General features: G+C 33.9%; 1 protein-coding gene across 1 annotated transcript in view; it reads left to right on the forward strand.

The window, feature by feature from the left end:
• LOC117116793 (protein slit-like) overlaps window positions 1–19,860 on the forward strand; it is a 21,494-nt gene extending 1,634 nt beyond the window's left edge. Inside the window, exons 2-4 of the mRNA XM_033260887.1 lie at window positions 5,907–5,978; window positions 6,517–6,576; window positions 19,696–19,860. Of these exons, the coding sequence (XP_033116778.1) occupies window positions 5,907–5,978; window positions 6,517–6,576; window positions 19,696–19,780 (217 nt within the window). The 3' untranslated portion in view covers window positions 19,781–19,860. The remainder of the gene's footprint in view (window positions 1–5,906; window positions 5,979–6,516; window positions 6,577–19,695) is intronic.
• The last annotated feature ends 323 nt before the right edge of the window (window positions 19,861–20,183 follow it).

Consider the following 20,183-nt stretch of genomic DNA (forward strand, 5'->3'; position numbering starts at 1 on the left):
TTAATGATAACAATTAAAGTACAGTTGTAATAACTTATAGGCCTACAGGTAAATTACGCTACATAAGAATGAACTATTATTATTATTATTATTATTATTATTATTATTATTATTATTATTATTATTATTATTATTATTATTATTATTAAAGGCCCCAGTAATATATGAAAAATTAAAATGCCTAAAGAGTATTTATTTTTCACGATATCACGCCAAAAGGACAAACTACAATCACAGTGCAAAAGTCAAGTGGCACAGTGCAAACCTAAAGTGGCGCAGTGCAAAATTTAAGTAGCAGCACACGCATATGGATTTGCACTGCGCCACTTTAGTTTTGCACTGTGTCACTTTAGTTTTGCACTGTGCCACTTGACTTTTGTACTGCGCCACTTGTAATTTGTCCTTTTGGCGTTCCATACTCGAGTACGTATGAAGCAGGAGCACAAATCAGCATACGCACAGCTAAATGTAAATACACACAGAGAATACTGATTTATCACTATAGCAACCAATGACTGGTACAACAGTTCGTTATGAATCAAACTAAAATTAAAAGACGGCAATATATAAAAATAATAAATAATAAAATATAAAGAAATAAATAATAATTAAAATATAAAGCAATTTGTAGAGCTCCGCATAGTACACTATAGGAAAATTATTATACTTATGTTAGATTTAATGCATTCAAAAAAATTCTTCCGGTCTTGCAGGCCCTCATGAATTTTGTTCAAGCATTAAATCTAATCTTCGTATGATAATTTTTCAATAGTGACATGGGGTACGTTTCGCCTACTAAGCAATAAGTAGAGCTCCGAATAGTAGAGCTCATGCGGAGCTCTACTAATTGCTTAGTAGGCGAAAGGTACCCCATGTCACGTACAGGTTTGCCATTACATGTTCGGTCAGTCATTCGTCCCTTGTACCTAGGTCCTAAACTCAAATATAATTTAGGCATTAGAGTAATGTGAATAAACTTTAGATTTTTGGAAAGAAAGAAAAAAGAAAAGACTTTTTGGTCAGAACACATAATTCACTATCAACGTTAGGTAAGTCATTTTCATATAGCACACATATCTTTGATCCTGGCTATCGAATAATAGGTTCTGATGAGTATTATTGTTTATTCCTGTATTAGCAGAAAAGCCATTGTGTTACTCTGAATTTTAAATTGAATATGTGCAAATATAAAAACTTTTCATTTTGTGTTTTATGCGGCCTCAAACTAGCTACAAATGTGGGAAAACACAAACGTACCGTGAAATGCTGCTGATTTTAAGCTATCAGTTTCGGTGACAAATACAGTATAATGCTGATACACTTCTATTACTGGTGTCGGCACCAGCCATCAATCATCTGATCACAATCCAATAATGAGAGTCGGTGACGGCATCATGAATGTTGATGTCACCGAAACTGATACTTATCAGATCTATTAGGAGAATCGGGTGGTAAAATGCAGGGCTCCAATGGAGGTGACTTATAGAGATCCAACTTTTTAAGGAGGGGGTGGGGTGGGGTGTCGTTCGCTTCCTTGAGTAGTAGCAGTAGTAGCAGCAGCAGTAGTAGCAGTAGTAGTAGTATCAGCAGCAGCAGCAGTAGTATAGGATTATTCTCCGAAGTAGGGCCGTCATTCTTTTTTGCATATAAAGAATGCTAGGGAATGCAGGGAAACTAAACTCTGATGCCGTTTGATTATGTTTAAAATCTGAATGAGTTTTGTATCAGGTACACAAATCGAAAGCAGTGCTTTCAGATATTACAATGTTCAGTAGCATGTAATATACGCAACAAATCTTGATTTTCCTGATTTAGGCCCAGCTCACCCCACAATCAAAGTATTGTAGGCCTACACCTTCACATGTGCTCATGGATGCTTTAAGAGGCTAATTATTGTTTAGACGTTAATGTATATTCAAACGAGCGTATACTATACATTTTCATGTAGAGCGAAAGAAACGCTGAACACAATTCGGAACTAACTATTGATTTAGATTGAAACCCCGACCGACCACATACGACACGCGTAATTATGTTCGGCATGTGTGTCCTTTGTACCGGGTACAAACAAAGTGAAACACACTAAACACAAAGAGAGTTTACCGGCGATTATTATAAGGTATAAAAACATGATTTATTTATTGTTGCACCTTAAATAAACAACGTGTATTGACGAAAGAAGTCGACCAGAGAATCGTGCTTCCATCTCCATGTGTTAATTTGAATTCAGAAGTATAGGGGTTTTTTCCCTATCTAATGATTTGCAAACAAGTTTTAAAGTGTATTCAAGAACTGTTTAATAGATCGGTTCAGAGTTGTCCAAAAATATTTTTTTGGCTTGGTAACACATTTTTAAAATGTGGCGAAAGGTCATGGTCAGATGTCATATCCATGGAGTCCTTATATCTCCGCAACCACAGGTGGTAGAGAATACATTTTGGTGACAATTTGTTTGGAACAAACATATTTCTATCTCCTATAATAGAAAAATTTGCTAAAAGATGACCAGAAATGCCATTTCAGAACTTTTTATGGGTGCAACGACTATCAGAGGCTAATTTATTGTGAAAACAATGTACACTGAACGTTGTTAAAATTGGAAGCATGTATCCTTATTGGGCCAATATTTTTACAAACTCAAAAGTGCACAACTTCTACTATAAACGATTTATTCTTTTTGTATATTATTTTGACCCGTACGTATATAATAGTGTTTAATATTATCTACATACATAGGATTACTGTTTTTTCTAATTTCAGCCTTTAACACGGATATGATGTATATGATGTGATTTCGATTAAATGATAAGCCTACCAAAAGTTTACAAACTCCAGTGTTACGTTGACGCAGTCTCGCAATGGCGCCATAATAATCAGTGGTAGATTCAAGTGGAGTCGAGCCGACCCTAATTTTTTCAAAATTATTTTTAAAAAATGGGAAAAAAACAAAGGCAAATTATAATTAGAATTTAGGTCTGAGAGTGCCATTTCCGGCAATCTAGAGGTGTCATAATCATAAATTTTCTTTCCTCAGCCCCAACAATGGTGCCGCCACTGATAATGATAAATTAAGTAAATCACCTTTATGTTTGTGAAATCAAAATGCTAACTTATGTTTTGTATGCTCCCTATCGCCCTAGTTCTGTTTGATCGTAAATTAGACGGTATTATTTTCACTCAAAATAATTTATCGCAATATTACTTACACAAAAGTGAAATTTAAAAAGAGGAGAAAAGCAAAAACATCTCGATTGATTGTAAAAGTACTGTACATGCAAAAGACTAAATTAATGACTGTTTTAAGTTTATCTTATTTGATTTTCATAGTTCGAACTTTGAATACTTTACAAGCTAATCAGTAGATAATAAATCATTATTTTTATGAATGTTAGTTTGCACGAAATATAAAAGCGGGCATTATTATGACTAAAAAGGATAATTTTAAAAACTTTTTATGATGAGTATTTCAGTGGAAGATTCAAGGGGTCCAGCCTTCCCACCATCACTATTTTTTTTTCGAAATTTAAAAGTGGAGAAAAATTAAAATTATATTCAAATTCAGTCTGAGAGTGCCATTTCCGACCAACTGGAGGTGCCATAATCATCAATTTTCTTACCTCAGCCCCAACCATGCTGGGGCTGAGGTGGTAGTCCAGCTTCACTCTCCATCTGTAAAAGTCCCTCTCTAGCCTAGCTCTATTTCAAATTATTGGATCCGCCACTGGATATTTTGAAAAATTTCGTATGGAAATAAATGTTAATTGCATTGCTTAAAATCAATTAAAAGGCTATATGCGCCAGAGACCAGGGGGCGAAGCCCGCTGGTACCCAACCATTGCTTCGGCCTACGGCCCAAGGCTTTATTTTTCATCTCGTCATGTATATATTTATACAATAAATACAATTATATATATTATATATTATGTATTATATATTATGTTATATATATATTATATATATCATATATATCATATATATATATTATATATATATATATTATATATATTATACATTATATATATACTAATTATTATATTAAAACTTGATTTGATATGGATTCTTTTAATACGTTTAATAATATTAATTGAATAGATTTGTTTACTAACTAAATTATACCAAAATCAGATCTCTAAAACTAGTAATTACAGAGTTATAACTTGTATTGTGGTCAAATGCGAGTATGGGCATTTTCGGTCAATTTTAATCTAAACTAGACCAAATAAAAAGTAATAATACATTTTCAGGAATTGGACATAAAAGGCAAATCATTGTGACCAATAGTCTGTGAGAAATGCCTTGTGACATAGGTCAATGAACAGTATTGGTGACTTACAAGAAAAAAATAATCTAGCTGCAGAATTTTAAAGTTTTTGCAGGGTGAATATATCTTTTTTTAACAGGCCACTGTACAGTGAATTGCAGTAGTCCTGTCTTGAAAGAACCAGTGCCCTCACAACAGCATGACAGGTATCACTATCTATGAACTTTCTGATTCTCCATAAGTTTCTTAGATGGAACTTAAAAGCAATGCTAACATTAGATACTTGTAGGCTGAGACCTGCTGCCGAGTCAATAGTCACTCTAAGTGTGTGGACACTCTTTAAGATGTTAAAACCAAAATTGAATTATAAAAATTCTAATCTTTATCAACTTTCGCACAATATTGCAAATGTTGGGATGTTTGTATAGGTTTTTGGTTCAGAATAAAAAAATATCTCTTTAAATTTAGGCTTCTACGCCTATAAGCATAATTATATACTATTTTTAACAATGTGAAAAGTCAAAGCTACGAATTAAAATACATCCCCATAGATCTAAATGATTATTTGTTTGTGCTACTTTAATACCTTTCCTAAAGTCACAAGTAATGTTAACATTCATCATCTAACTATTCGTAGGTACGCCAACATTTTGGTATTACGATGTAAAAGTGAGTGCAAAATTGAAAAAAACAATACCCCGACTTCCGTCTTCTTCTCGTTTAACATAAAAAGTAGAGGTGTTTCTTCGCAAACAATTGAAAGTATGGTGATATTTTTATTTGAAATGCAGTGGCGAATCTAGCGGTATACCGGATTATGGGCTAGCTGAAATCTGGCTATATAATGTAGTATTATCTTGAATTAAATTGAACGGTAGGGCTAATTAGGGAGCTCAACTCATATTCTCTTCTTTAAAATCCTGCCAGAAGATACCTCATAGGTTATGAGGTGGGATCTTGGCTATTTGCGCACCCTTAGTTAAGCCACTGCTGAAATGTAGTAGGCAATGATTTTCAATTTACTGCAATACTGCCAGGGAGGGAAACAAGTCCCAGTCCCATTACTCCTTGAAATCGTTAGAAGAAGTATTTAATGTGAAGGAAGAAGAGCGATCAATACCGTAGCCAAGATTTTCGAAAAATGCGGGACAATATCAGGGTGGACCCACTTCACGAGTAATGTGGACCCATTTTCTCAAATGTTTACCCACTTTAGGCAAATATATGAAAAATCGGACCCATTTTCTTAAAATTTTACCCATTTTATGCTAAATATGAGAAATCTGGACCCCTTTTCCAAAATGTGGACCCATTTTATGTGTAAAATTGCATAATTTGGACCTATTTTTCAAAATGTAGACCAATTTTTTGTGGAACAATAGAAATATTGTGTAGGACTGTTCCAACCGTCCCAAGAGATGACTACGGCATTGAAAGCAATTCATCCGCTTGGTATACAAGAAAAAAAAACTTTTTCAAAATGTATGAGTTATTTGGGTTTGGGTTTACTGATTTATTAAAAAAATCGCTGTCTACGGACCTGAAGCTTCACTAATTTTCCCTGGGAGCCTATCTTAATACGATTTTTTTTATAACGACTCATTCTGAATTCCTACATTATTAGTGATTTTTTTTTTCTCTTAAGTGATGCTTCGAAGAACAATATATTGGAGATACCGAATGATACTTTGCTTCAACTGCAGTACCTAAATATAATGTAAGTGGACACATTTTTGTGCGTATATACGCAGCCTGCGTATAATGATATAATTTGAATGAGAACTCCTTCCACTAACTATGATGCAGCCTGTGGAATCCACTTTTATCTGCATACAACGGGCGTCCACACTTCAGGATGTAGGTAATGTTCACATTAACCATGTTTATCGTATTTCAAATACCCCTTTTTCACGAATCGGTAGACATCTTGATGTGATCAAAACAAAACAAAATTGTAACATTTTATATGATAAAATAAATTAAAAATTCATCGTGTGTAACTGATATTTTAAGTTTTATAGCATATTAGCACAGGCAGTGTCGTACATCTTTTACTCGAAGATTCTTTTGGCGTTAAATTTGACTGTAATTTCTTGAGTTTTAATTCACACTGATACAACTTGTAATATCAATGTTGTAATTATGTGCTTGAAAAACTGCCTCTTTGTTTATTTCATACCAATCACCACTTAAAGTCGTTACTGGCTTAATATAATTGTTTAATTCTACTCTAACTAAAAATTTCTATCTTTTAGTATACTGGACTTTAACAACCTTACATCCTTGCCTAAGTTTCCAAAAGGAATCAAGGTCATGTATGTATTGATATTTTTTATAAAATCGTTTTAATCAAACTGGCCTAATTTAGTGATCGGTCTGTTTTACAAACATAAATGCCTATTACGGACGACCTGCCATACGGCATTTGCTTTTAAAAGCTACCTATTTCAAGACACTAAAAAAGAAACCTTCATAAAAGTGATCTTAGTCTAGAGTTAGAGGGGTCTCATAATTACAAGGTGAGCCCGAAATTTAAAAGATAGGTGGTCAGTTTGTGCTTTATAAAAGAGGACTCGAATTAAAAAGGTCTCGGAATTAGAGGGGTCTCGAATTGGTGGGAGCACTGTATGAGGAACCAACAAACAAAAATAACAATCTAAGAAATTATATTTTTTCTATTTTTATTTAATTTAATCAAATATTATTTACGTGACTCTTGTTGAATGTTGCCAAGGTGCGAGCGCGCTAAGCGGAGAAAGTGAAAGCTTCGTTACACGACGCTACTGCAGTTGCCGTTGCCCGATGGAGGTTGAAAGCAGCATAGTTCAGAAATTCGGCCTATGAATTAGAACGAAAGAAAAACGCATTTTCAGGATTATATGCAATCCATTCTGTAAAAATATAGCGCACTATGGAGCTGTGCCTGTTATTGTTGTTCCTAAGTACTATGCGCTCGCGTGAAGCGTAGAACCTGTCGTACGATCTCGCCATTTTTAAAGAATTGTAAATCGGAGATTTTATGATATTAGTGTTCATCAATAATTATAGTCGTGAACTTAGTTATTTTACATGGTGTCAGAAATGAACGCCGAAAACAATTTGAAAGGTGGCAAGGCCTAGCTATTCGTCGTCAAAGTGGAAATTATTCGCAAGTACGTAGCCTGGAATACCTCAAACAATCAAGGGCGTGTGTATTTATGTTATTCTGACACTCTGGGAGGAACATTGCAAAGGAAAAACAAACATCATTTATGAAAGATACAAGATTAATAATTGCGTACAAGCAGTTGATCGATTTGATACATTTGGTCATAACAGAGAGAGTTAGCACCGTCATTCAATTTTGAAAATTTAAGTGATGATTTAATCCGAGACCGCATATTATTTTGAATATCAGACGACACACTGCACAAGCGGCTACTACAGGAAGCGAGTCTAACTCTAGACAACTGTATCGCTTTGTAAAGCTGCGCATTTGAAGTAACATAAACATTACCAACTTGAACTTAAAATGTTTACCCATCATTTTACAGCGAAAAATAATGAAAACACTTCCAATCACTGGAACTGTTTTATTATCTTTATTATAATTGTCTAGTTTAAAAATCATTTTTTTAAAATAAATAATTTATTATGCTTAAGTTATAATTTATATGTTACTGCAAAATGAGCAAGTTAATTTTAAAATTATTTTCTAAATTTTGTTTTTGGCATTTTAAAGGGACAATACATCTTTAATCAAAAGTCACGATCAACAAAAAAAGACCAGTCGTGCATGGATTTCACAAACAACTGTAGATATTGTGAAAAGCACACGAACTGGCTAAAACTAAATGCCCTGCATGACAAAACCTGTTTAAGCTGTGGCAAACATGATAGAGAATTAGTGAGTCGAGACAGAAGCCACAAAATAGACTAAAGCAAAAGTGTAAACATAAAGTTCATGCATTATATGAACACAGACATGACGAGTCTGACTTTGAAGTCATGACAAATAGATGTAATTAGTAAAATAGAGGACAATGATGAAAAATCAATCAATTGCAAATAAGATCATGGCAACAATCAAAAAGGTATTATGCAAGTAGACTATGGTGCAACACGCAACGTTCTACCACGTAAAGATTTGTCTAAGGACGTAAGGAAAGCCTCTTACTTGTCTCTTATACACATCTAGATGTGTATAAGAGACAGATATCAGGGTGGACCCACTTCACGAGTAATGTGGACCCATTTTCTCAAATGTTTACCCACTTTAGGCAAATATATGAAAAATCGGACCCATTAATACTTCTTACACAATTTTAAAAATAAGATAAGAAGACTAGTTTTTCCAATACAGGATTTAGAACGTAAATGTTTATTGTGAAACAAACTTTTTTTATTATTAAAAAGCAATGCTTAACGTTTTAATGCTACTATGTAATGTTATCTCTAAAAATATAACGGATAAAATTAGCAATACCCACTAGGTGACTGTACTAAACACAGACCTTGCACATTATGAGATCGCTAAATACCAATATTAAAATATGGAGGTATGTAAAAGGTCTTTGCTTAAAAGAGAAATATTGCAAATAATATTTTATTTATTGCAGAAATGAAGAAACAATAGGAACTGACAGCCCTATATTTTACTTTTTTTTAGCAAAATAACTTAAATGTTAAGTTCCAATGGAAATATATATAATTAGGGCAAGGAAAAATGTTATTATATTTACAAGTTATAGAACCATTTATGTAAATATACTTGCACAGTAATATTGAAAAAAACAGACATAATTATAATGCTACAAAATGTACATGTTTAAGTACCAGTTTATGTAAAAAAACTTAGCACAGTGCAAATAAACAATAATTTAAGAGCTGTCTTGGTTTAAATGAGATATATTGAGAAAAAATAATAAATATATTATTATGAATAATGTCAGTTAATTCTAACGAAACGTGAAAACATTACCGAGTATATTTCCTTGCTAGCCTAGCTAGCCTATAGGCCCTGGCCTATGCTAGCTCGATTACAAAATAAATTATAAAATCGTTCGCAAATAATAGGCCTCATAGGCTACGACCCTACCCTACCTAGGGGCCTAGCAACGCTAGACCTAGCCCGAAAAAGTACACCGGTCCCGCCGCCAGGCAGTATCATGAGCATGTGGTGAAAGCAAGGGTGAATTTCTAACTTCTTAAATTTCGTGATTTCTTCGTTGCTGGCCTTGAAGCAAAAAAAAAAAATCGGTTATCCTTTCTCGGCGCTTCATCCTCCTAGGCTATTTTTGGCGTGTCGCATATCCTCGATCCCAGAGAGAAATGAAAAATGTCGAGCGCCCAAACTTTTGTGATGACGTCGTGCCAAAGTAAATAAACTCCGGAGCACGCGATTGGTCAAATAGCCTAGGCAACAACCTCTCATTAATATTCATTTTGAAGTCTTCCTGGGTACGTCATTCAGCTGGCTGCAGCTTTGTTTTGATTTCTACGATCGGACTACGATCGATAGCGACAAATAAACAGTGCCAAAAATGCTCCCATTTTGTAATAAATTGCACTATTTTGGAAACGGGGGATCGTTTTCTGGCTAAGGGGGTTCGCTGTCAAAAGGGGGGTTCGCTGAAAAAGGGGGTTCGCCCGAACCCCTAAAAACCCCCTGGCTACGGGCCTGAATATGAAGTATACAGTGTCTCCTGGGATACTCGAGGGCCAAAGTGGTGGACGGACGTGGTACTTGAATGTGTACAGTTATAACATGGATTTTCCTTGAAAGTGCATTATTAACCTCATCTAGTGTTTGTGTGACTAACTGTCATCAATGTGAGGTCCTAAAACTTTGTTTCGACCTTTTGACTGGTAAATCGTCTTGTATTTGCTAGGACCAGCTAGGACAGGAAATTGTCTCACAGCTGACGTTGTCCCTGTACGATGGAATTTAGAATGTCTGCGGCTTAGCTTTGCGATGTGGCCTGGAAGATGCAAATTTGGTGGTGTGGTATACTATAACACTTATACGGCATCATTTAATATTCATCTGCTTTCAAGAGATATTTATCCCAATCCTGGGCCAGTGAAAATTGCATGTTCATTTTGGAAAAAAATCTGTTAACTACTTCCAATCATCGAGCTATGTGATTGACTGTGATCAAAGCGATTGCCATATTAAGTGTGGGCGTGTTTCAACTCGGTAGTTTTTTGTGTTAAAATCATTTTCTACTTTTAATTGAATCTGTCCTCGATGCCATTTTAAAAGCCTGTCATTCCTTTATTTGGAACCATTTTAGATATACAACGATCCTATACTGTACCACACCATTATTGTCTACAAATTTACTGTCAATATTGTCATTTAATGCTCACAGTCTGCTTCAAAAAGTGTTGTTTACTTATTCATATTCAATAGACCTGGTTGGATTCAAGTATTATTGATGGTTAACTTTTGCTTAGGGAGCCTCGCAAAATAAAGCAACGGGTATACGAGTGGACCATGGACCATGCACGCGATGCGATTAAAAGCAGTTTAATGCCATAGTTGGCCACGCGTTGGGATTATTTTCCTGGGCTACTCCACTTCGTAGTGGGGAATTGATTACAGGCTTAGTGTAAAAAGCCAATTAACACAAACAAAAGCGTCTCGTGTAAAAATAAACCCTATTGTAAGTAACGCAAGCTCATGTTATATTTCTGAGAATTACATTAATAATTTATCGAGATTATCGTCACCGTTACGATCAAAACCAACAGCAGAAATATAAAACTAGGAGAGGCCTAGGACATAGATATTATTATACGTCAATGAATAGGCCTAGGCTTTGGCATAGGTAAAATTAAAAATCGAAAACAGGCAATTTTATGAATTTTTGTTAGGCCTAATTATATCTTTTTTACAGTTAGTCTTTAAAATTATCATTTCTTATATCGTTTTAATATTAATTAAGATTATTAAAAAAAACTGTCTAGGACGACAGACAATATCGGTCTACAGTAGGCCTACATTCGATCATGAACTTAGATAGGTTACACTTCCTTCAGTGTTAGCGAAATACAAAAAAATATATTGAACTTCATATAACGTACCCGGTTTTATCTGATATAAATGTGAGCAGTTGTCCTAGGCCTATATGTTATCTATTTTAATATTGATTAATCTGGAACTTTGGTGGAACATTATATCCATTGTATGTGACGAGAAACGTTTAAAAAAATGCAAAAAACAATCTCCAGCTAGCAGTTACATGCACTGCTCTCACCCCTTTCCACCGATGAAACACATGTTTTGATGCGGCACAAACCTAGACTCTATTCTATTTCAATGTTGATTAATCTCGAAGTTTAGTGTAAAAGAATATATTTATTATATATGATTATCAGGCTCTTTAAAAAAGGTATTGTATTGTATACTGTAAAATATTGTTTTCTCCTTGTTTTCTCTGATTGCTGTTTAATGTATTGCTTTCACCCCTTTTCAAACAGCGAGGCACATGTTTTGTTGCGTCGTTGATTAACCATGGACTCTACCATTCCATATGGGTTATTAATTTTATAATAATTTTTCAATCATTAAATTATAATCATTAAATCGTTTTTAAACGCTTGAATGTATCAAATGACTATGTTATTTTACTACAGTGATTTTAATTTCATTTATAAAACGCACTGGCAAATGTATAAAAGTAGTTTTCACGCCACGGCGTATCAAGTGGACTTGGAACGTCTTCCTTGCAGTGTATTGCATCGTCGGCTGGACGTTTAAGGCCTGTGGTTTTGTTCTATCAAAGTAAAAGTTAGACGCTTGACTCTGGTCCTTACTCAATGGGCTATGGGATATTTACTGAATTACGATCTCTTAAGATATTATCATTATTTCATTCTTTAAATTGCTTTTTCTATCCATTGATTTATTGTCTATAATTTGTTCCGATATAATAGTTGGGAATAACCTTGCATTTAAAATATATTATGGTAGGCCTATATCAAAAATAAATGTACAATAGGCCTACTATTTGTAGTTCTATTCATAATAAAGTACAGTGACCGCCAATAAATACTCAACATATACGATAAATATCAAAATTTAGTGCAGTAGGCTAAGCTAGGGTGGCATTTTCCCCATTTATTTTCATTCATTCTCTGTAGGTTATTTTGAAAACAGACATTGGTTGTGTTTAGATCAGATTATCATACAAGCATATACAAGCGACTGCACACACACAGTAGATCTTGATCACTAATTAGGCCTATTCATGTAATAAACTGTTTACGCCAATTAACTTTAATTTATGTTCCACTGAACATGGACCTATTAATAATAGGTCCATGCACTGAATGAGCTGTTCTTGTTTGATTTTTAATTTCTGTTTGTCACTTCCTTGTTGTCTTTATTGTAATTAATGTATTTGTATCGTACCAAATCCATTTTCAAGTATATATAACAAATATAAAATATAATTGAAAATGAGACTTAAAGAATATAATAAATACAAGATTTAATTGCACATATTTTCTTAGTTTATTCTATGCTTTTCCATGGTAGCGTCGAGTCGTTATCACTGGGCGACGTACAAAGGGTACGGCAATGCATAACTCGGGCCGCAGCAAGATCAATGACCCTTAATAGTCAATTTCCATAGCAGCAGAACCGTGGGACTGTTCCTATAAATAGTTCTAGAAGAACTGGCAGTTGCGTTTATCCTGTCACTACGAATTTACTCCTCCATGCTCATGGCAACAACATGAGTTTGGCCTGGTTATAACATTGGGCGGCGTACAAATGGTTTGAGCTATGCATAACTCGGCCGGCAGCAAGATCAATGACACGTACACTTTGATTCAGTCTGTATTCCCATAGCAGCAGAGCGTGGGAATGTTCCTATGAATAGTTCTAGAAAAAGCAATATACTGGCATAAAATTGCGTTTATCCCGTCAATATTCATGGCAAAAGCATGAGTTTGGCCTGATTATAATACAGTATAAAAGTGTATAGGAAATTTCAGAAGGTTTCGAGTCTTGGTATTCGACATTTCGGTTTTAAATTTTACAGAATAGCTCAATAACAAATGACAGAATATAGTATTAAAATTAATTCATAATAATGAATGAAACTTATTACAAAACATAGAAAAGAGACTTGTCGATAAATTACAATACATCAAAATCACGAGATAAACCCTAATTCGCGAAAGGGAATCGTCCAACATTTTTGATCGGTATCTTGAACCACTCGTCGGCAACGCGAAGAGATTATAATCCCCAACCACGCGTTGTAGACGGGTATACGCGTTGCTTTATTTTACGAGGCTCCCTTATTGACTATTGTTGACTCCAGAATGGATAGAAATAGACATGGTGGAGGTGCTTTGCTAGCTGGTCGTTCATTCTTAAACCCATGCCACCGCAGAGATCTAGAATCAGCCTCCAAGTCTTGTGAATTGATGTGGATACAAGCTCAGTCGAGGACTGGCATACTCCAGATTGGTTTTCGTTACAGACCACTAAATTCTAATGCTTCTCTTGACTCTGAATCGTTTAATTGTGTAAACAATGCTATTGCTAAGTGCCCGAACTTGTGGCCTGTTTATTTGTTAGGAAATTTTAATTTAAATTGAGGCAGTTAATTGGCCTGCTAATTTATCATATTTCTTCAATCAGTGACTATGTATTGGTATGTCTCAACTGGTTGACAGTCATGTACACGACACTTGCAGGCGTTGGTTGGCCACATACTGGATTATGTTTGGGTCTTTTCACAATTTCCTGTTACTAATGTAGCAGTTATTGATAGTTAACCTTTATGTGATCATCTCGCGGTGCATATTGAATTCAATTTTTGAACATCTTATCAAAAACATGTGGCTTGCCTAACTTATTAGTATGGTAAAGCTGACTGGAATCATTTTGAGCATGTATAACTTATGAAGAAGATCATAAGGTATACATGCTCAAAATGATTCCAGTCAATTTGAGCATGTATACCTTAAGAAGATCATAAGGTATACATGCTCAAAATGACTGGAATCATTTTGAGCATGTATAGGCCTACATTATGATCTTCTTCGTGACAAATATGTTAATATTATTTGGAAAGGGTTGGTTGATATAAATTACTTAAGCCATGAATGATTTGATGCGTAGAGCTGATTTCAAATGCGGAATAAAAGATGAATTACTCCAGACCTTATAAAAATGTGTACAAAAAAGAAAAAAAATGTACACTCGACATTCATTCAAGCATTATGTGAAAGGTCTTGACAGGAATAATAAGTCTTTGCGTTATTTCAAGTATCGGCTCAACTCAGCTAACAATTTAACGTTAAAAAATCGTTATAAAAACGTATGAGTTTGGTTCAAAAAACCTTTTAGTAAAACGTATCGAAAACGTAATTTTGTGGAGTTTTGATAGCGTTTTAATAACGTTTTAATGTAACGTTTTAAAAAAGTTATTATAACGTAAAAATAACCTTGGTTACATCGACTTTGGTCTTGTATCACGTTTTAAAAACGTTTACAAAGGGTTTTTATTACGTTTGTAAAACGTTATAGTATTACGTTTTAAAAACGTATTTATGTGGAGTTTTTAAAGCGTTTTAATAACGTTTCAATTTAACATTCAAAAAACGTCATTATAACCTTATTTTGATGTTTTTAAACGTTTTAAAAAAATTCTTAAAAATGTGTTACAATACCAAAGTCAATGTAACTAGAGTTATTTTTAACTCTAGTTACATTGACTTTGGTCTTGTAACACCTTTTAAGAATGTTTTAAAAACGTTTAAAAACATCAAAATAACGGTAGAACTTTTGACTTTGATCGGTGTTCCAAGGCGTTTTCAAAACTTGAACAAACGCTGTACACTGAACCGTGGATATCCATGTAGCATTGGGTACGTTTGGTCTTTATAAAATAAGTAAATTAAATTGCTGGAATAAAGTGGTGGTCATTTTTTGTTGCGAGATAACGTTCTGTGAACGCTGTGATTTAATTGTGATAAACGTGTTTCAAACGTGTTTGTAAGTATTTTGCTTACGTTTTTACAACGTTTTTATAACTTTTTGTACAAGGATACTGCAATTAAAACGCAATATATGGCGACGTTTTAAAATCGTTTTTAAAACGACTTATAAAAACGAAAAAAATTTCTCCAAAAATTGGTGAAAATTTGGTTTTGATATAACGTTATGTGAACGTTGTGATTTCATTCTAATTATACATTTGTTGAGGAGTCTTTGCGTACGTTATTATAACGTTTTTATATCGTTATGGTGCATTGAATCTGCAAACAAAAGGCAATATTACACAGCGACGTTTTAAAATCGTTATTAAAGCGTTTTATTCAAACAATAACATTTTTTATGAAAATTGGTGAAAATTTGGTTGTGATATAACGTTCTGTAAACGTTGTGATTTCGTTCTAATTTATACACTTGTTTGTAAGTCTTTTTGCGTACGATTTTTGAAGGTTTTTTTAACGTTTTGGTGCAAACAATCTGCAATAAAAAGGCAATGTTTACACAGCGACGTTTTAAAATCCTTTTTAAAACGTTTTATAAAAACGATAACAATTTTCGTAAAACTTGGTGAAAAATTGGTTGTGATATAACGTTTACAGCACGTTGTGATTTCGATCTATTTTACACACTTGTTTGTAAGTTTTTTGCATACGTTTTTGTAACGTTTTTTTAACGTTTTGGTGCATCTGAATGAACCTTCATATTTACGCTCCATGATTTCCCGATATACTCCATCTCGTAGTCTCCGATCTTCCTCTCAAATCCTTCTTTTTGTCTCCAAATGCCGTACCAAAACCTATGGTCAATGTTCTTTTACTTTTGCTTATTCCTATTTCTGGAACCAACTTCCAAATTACATAACTTCTTCCTACTCTATTTGCAACTTTAAGTCCTTAAAACCTATTTGTTTTCCGATGACTTTTCGCATGTGTTGCGCCTTTGATCTTGTTTGGAATTGGCGCCATACAAATTCGAGATAGTATTATTATTATTAAAAGTCTCCTATCAGACAGCATACTTTTGTAACGTTAACGTTTTAAAAACGTTTTGAAAACGTTTCACAAAAACGAAACCCAAACTAAAACCTATTCAAAACGTTTTTAAACGTTTTGTGTTAGCTGGGAGCTGTTTAACTTATGTCCTTTGGATGTCAAGAGGAGGGTGGTGTCATGGTGGTTTGTTGTTCTTTACTAAAGGGAATTCCCAGCCTCTATAGATATTCCATTAGTGATGAATTCCCGCCATAATGATAGATTATACTGGGTTCCGGCTAAGTATGACCATGACCAAGTAGGAATATAAATTTTAGACTGTAATATTACTAACTATTATTTTAACTAACACCATTCAACACACAACATGAAACACATGCATGTGATAAAGCTAAATATACTTTACTAAAGAATTTGCACGGCGATGCTTGGAATTTAGATATTATTAACTTGCTAATCTTACACTTAAAATATTTAGCAATATTTAAATGAGTAAAAATGTATATGGGCCTGAATGTGTGTTTAGAAATGGAGTAGGCCTATTTATGTTTTGTTTATTAAAGTGAAACGCGGGTATTCTTCATAGTGAATTTAAATAAGCTAATTATTTATATTGTAAGAACTCAAAATGATGTTTTCTGTTCCTTCTGTAGTGGTTACTGATAGTATTTAATTTACGTTCACTGTACTATATTACTATATTATACTATACTGTATTTTAGGGGAAATATAAATTTAATAAATAAGATCAGACACATTTTTGTAAATCTTTTATGAAGGTGAATGAAATAATATTGGTAAAAAATATTTAAAAAAAAAAAAACTTTAAAAAACTATTTTTACGTTATTTAGACATAATGGAATTTAAAGCCTTAAAATCCTGGTGAAAAATAACTTTAACTTGTTATTTTTCATTATACCTGAAGTATGAAGCATGCTTTCTACTGGAAAAACTGTATATAATCAGATTTTTCATGCTTTATTGACTTTTGTTTTAATTTGGAAAAGCGCATTATGTCCATTTTGACCGGGTTATAGAAAAAAATGTACTTTAGTATGTTTTTCTGTTGTGAGTACATTTACACAAACAAGTCAATAGAATTCATTTCCATAACAAAAGGCTAACAAGAAACGCGTTTTGCTCCATATTTTAAAACTATGATTTTGGCTTGTAATGCGTTCTTCCAAATCATGGCAGTTTAGAGGGCGCTATTATAGTTAAATTTGGTAGAGCTGATAAAGATGACTATAATGTATAACCTAAGTTTGATGCCCATGCATGATTTCATGGCGCGCTGTTTGTTTTCGGTAAAGACGCATGAGCTGTATATATGGTATTATTACCATATTTTATGTACGCTGGAGGTAAGATTAAGATTCAAAAATGGTGGATTCTGAAAAACCAATTTCCATACTTCGTTGTAATTCCATCATCATGTAAATGGTGATATTTGAATTACTCAAGGTAGGCCTATATATTATAATATGTATGCAACATAGTTTTGTTGTTTTTGTCTGGGCCCTAATCATGTGTACACAGGCGCCTAAAATTAAGAAGGGCCTAGGCTACTACTATTACGCAAAACAGGCCTAGCCAATTTTAAGTATAATAGTAATGCTGCTGCTATTGCTTTTATTATTCGCCGTGGCTAGAGATACGGTACCGTATCGGAACTTCCGATTGCTAAAGGTACGGTAAATGATATTAGGCCTACGTCATGATTAGCCAATAGAAATGACCGACTCGATTTTGGTTTTTTTGCAAAGTCGACATCGCGATCATGAGAAATAGGCCTAGAACAGTAGTGCTACTACTAGAGGCCTAGCCTAAGCCTATAGAATAGTAGGCACTAGTTATTATTGCTGATTGAAATAGCCAACCAAGCAACATGGCGATTGATTATCAGTGAGAGTAAACTTTATTTGTAGTAGTATAGTATTAGCCTACAGTGCGTATACCACAGGGAATTAGTATGCACGTAGCAGGGGTAGCTAAGTAAGGCCTAGGCCTGGCTTCTACTATATTAAAATAGTTTACTCAGTCGCTTGATGTCGCCAAATCTAGCAAAACTGCTATCCTTTTTATTTGCTATAGGGCCTCGGACTACAGAATATTAAAGGGGCCTGAAGAACGTAAGCTGGCCTAGGTACAGGTCTAAAGTTGAAAGCATATTAACACTTAATTAGACAAAATACGTTCACAACAGTAAGGTTATGCAAGTCATGATATATTACTAAAACAAGCAATACGGTTCATAATTATTACAACATACCACGCGATTTCGTCAAAAGAGATGCGCGCGGGGATGATAAACTAATCATTTTTTTTATGGGGCCTTATAGGCCTACAGAGCGTATACCACAGGGAATTAGTATGCACGTAGTAGGAGTAGCTAAGGCCTAGGGCCGGGCTTCTACTATTAAAATAGTTTACTCAGTCGCTTGATGTCACTAAATCCAGCAAAACTGCTATCCTTTTTATTTGCTATATGGCCTCGGGCTACAGAATGTTAATCACAGCTTGTCAAGAACATCCGCGAACGAACGAAGTTTCTTATCTTCGATCGTTGCTAAAACCATGAACCTTATTAATAAATCCATGCTAAAACCATCTAAATAAAACACACACTCACTACTCTAGCAGCAGCAGTGCACTGAATGACGTCACGAATGTATCGGCGTTTCTATTGGCTAATCATGACGTAATATCATTTACCGTACCTTTAGCAATCGGAAGTTCCGATACGGTACCGTATCTCTAGCCACGGCGATTATTATTAGGTCCATTATTATTAAATAATCCAATTGTGAAATATATGTATGATAAATTGCTTTATAATTCTAAATTATACGTCAGCTGGTCTGAAATTTTATATTAGTATACTTCTATTATTGTAATTTTATTGTTCATGCATTGAATTTGCAAAAAGTTCATATTTACGCGCTGCGAATATTCTTTTAAAATTCATAACAAATTGTAATGGAATAAAAGACGAATTATACAATAGTACCAAATACGCTTCGGATTGGTTTGATATGCAATTTCAAGCCTAAAAAAAAAAATTGAGCACAAGATACAATCTGATTCGAATTAGATACTTGGAAATTCTGTTTCCACACTTAAACTCCAGTTAAATAAATTTAAAATATAATATATAAACATAAGAAAGCCAGCGAGTTAGCCCTAAATCGTTCATACTTAATTAAGCACCGTTTGGGTCACTGTATTTGGTATGGATTTTAAACACATTAGTGTTAACCTTCAAATTAAAGTTTAAAAATTAATTTTAATATTACTTAACATTTTATGGTTTAAATTCCTTCCATTCCGCCTTTTTTTTTTTTTTTTGTATTTTGCTGTCATGTCTCCAGTAATAATTATATTTATTGAGAATCAATTATAAAGCCTGCTAACGCCTTGTGTTTAATACTTTTCTTTGCAGATCTGCTAATTACAACAATATACAATCAATTGATGGAGCTTTTGATGACCTAACTGCTCTTAAAAGCGTGTATGCTGTTTTCTGAATTGACTTTTTTGAATACTGTAGAAAAACTAGTTTCAAGTCTTAATTTAAAAAAAAGTTCAACACACCAAATCTCATAAAAATGAACGGCCTTGTATTGTAGGCATACACTACGACACTTATTTTAGTACTAGAAGGTATTAGGCAATATTCAAATACCCCTGGGATATAAATAGACTTTACTTAAATTAAAATGATGAAAAGATAAGAAAACACTATTATCAGGAAAGTGCCCAATGGTACAATGCGCAACAAAATTATGAAATATTCAGTAATGCAATGCAACTAGAGTAGTCACTTCATGGAGGGCGAAACTGAAACATGCCCCCATTGAAATAATTAAATAGCCAATCGTATTACAGCATATTATTTTCTTGAGTGCTGCAGAATACTCACAGTAAAAT

Source organism: Anneissia japonica, unplaced genomic scaffold (genome assembly GCF_011630105.1).
Source record: "Anneissia japonica isolate Jap-2015-1 unplaced genomic scaffold, ASM1163010v1 scaffold287740_len772037_cov194, whole genome shotgun sequence".
NCBI classification, from domain to species: Eukaryota; Metazoa; Echinodermata; class Crinoidea; order Comatulida; family Comatulidae; genus Anneissia; species Anneissia japonica.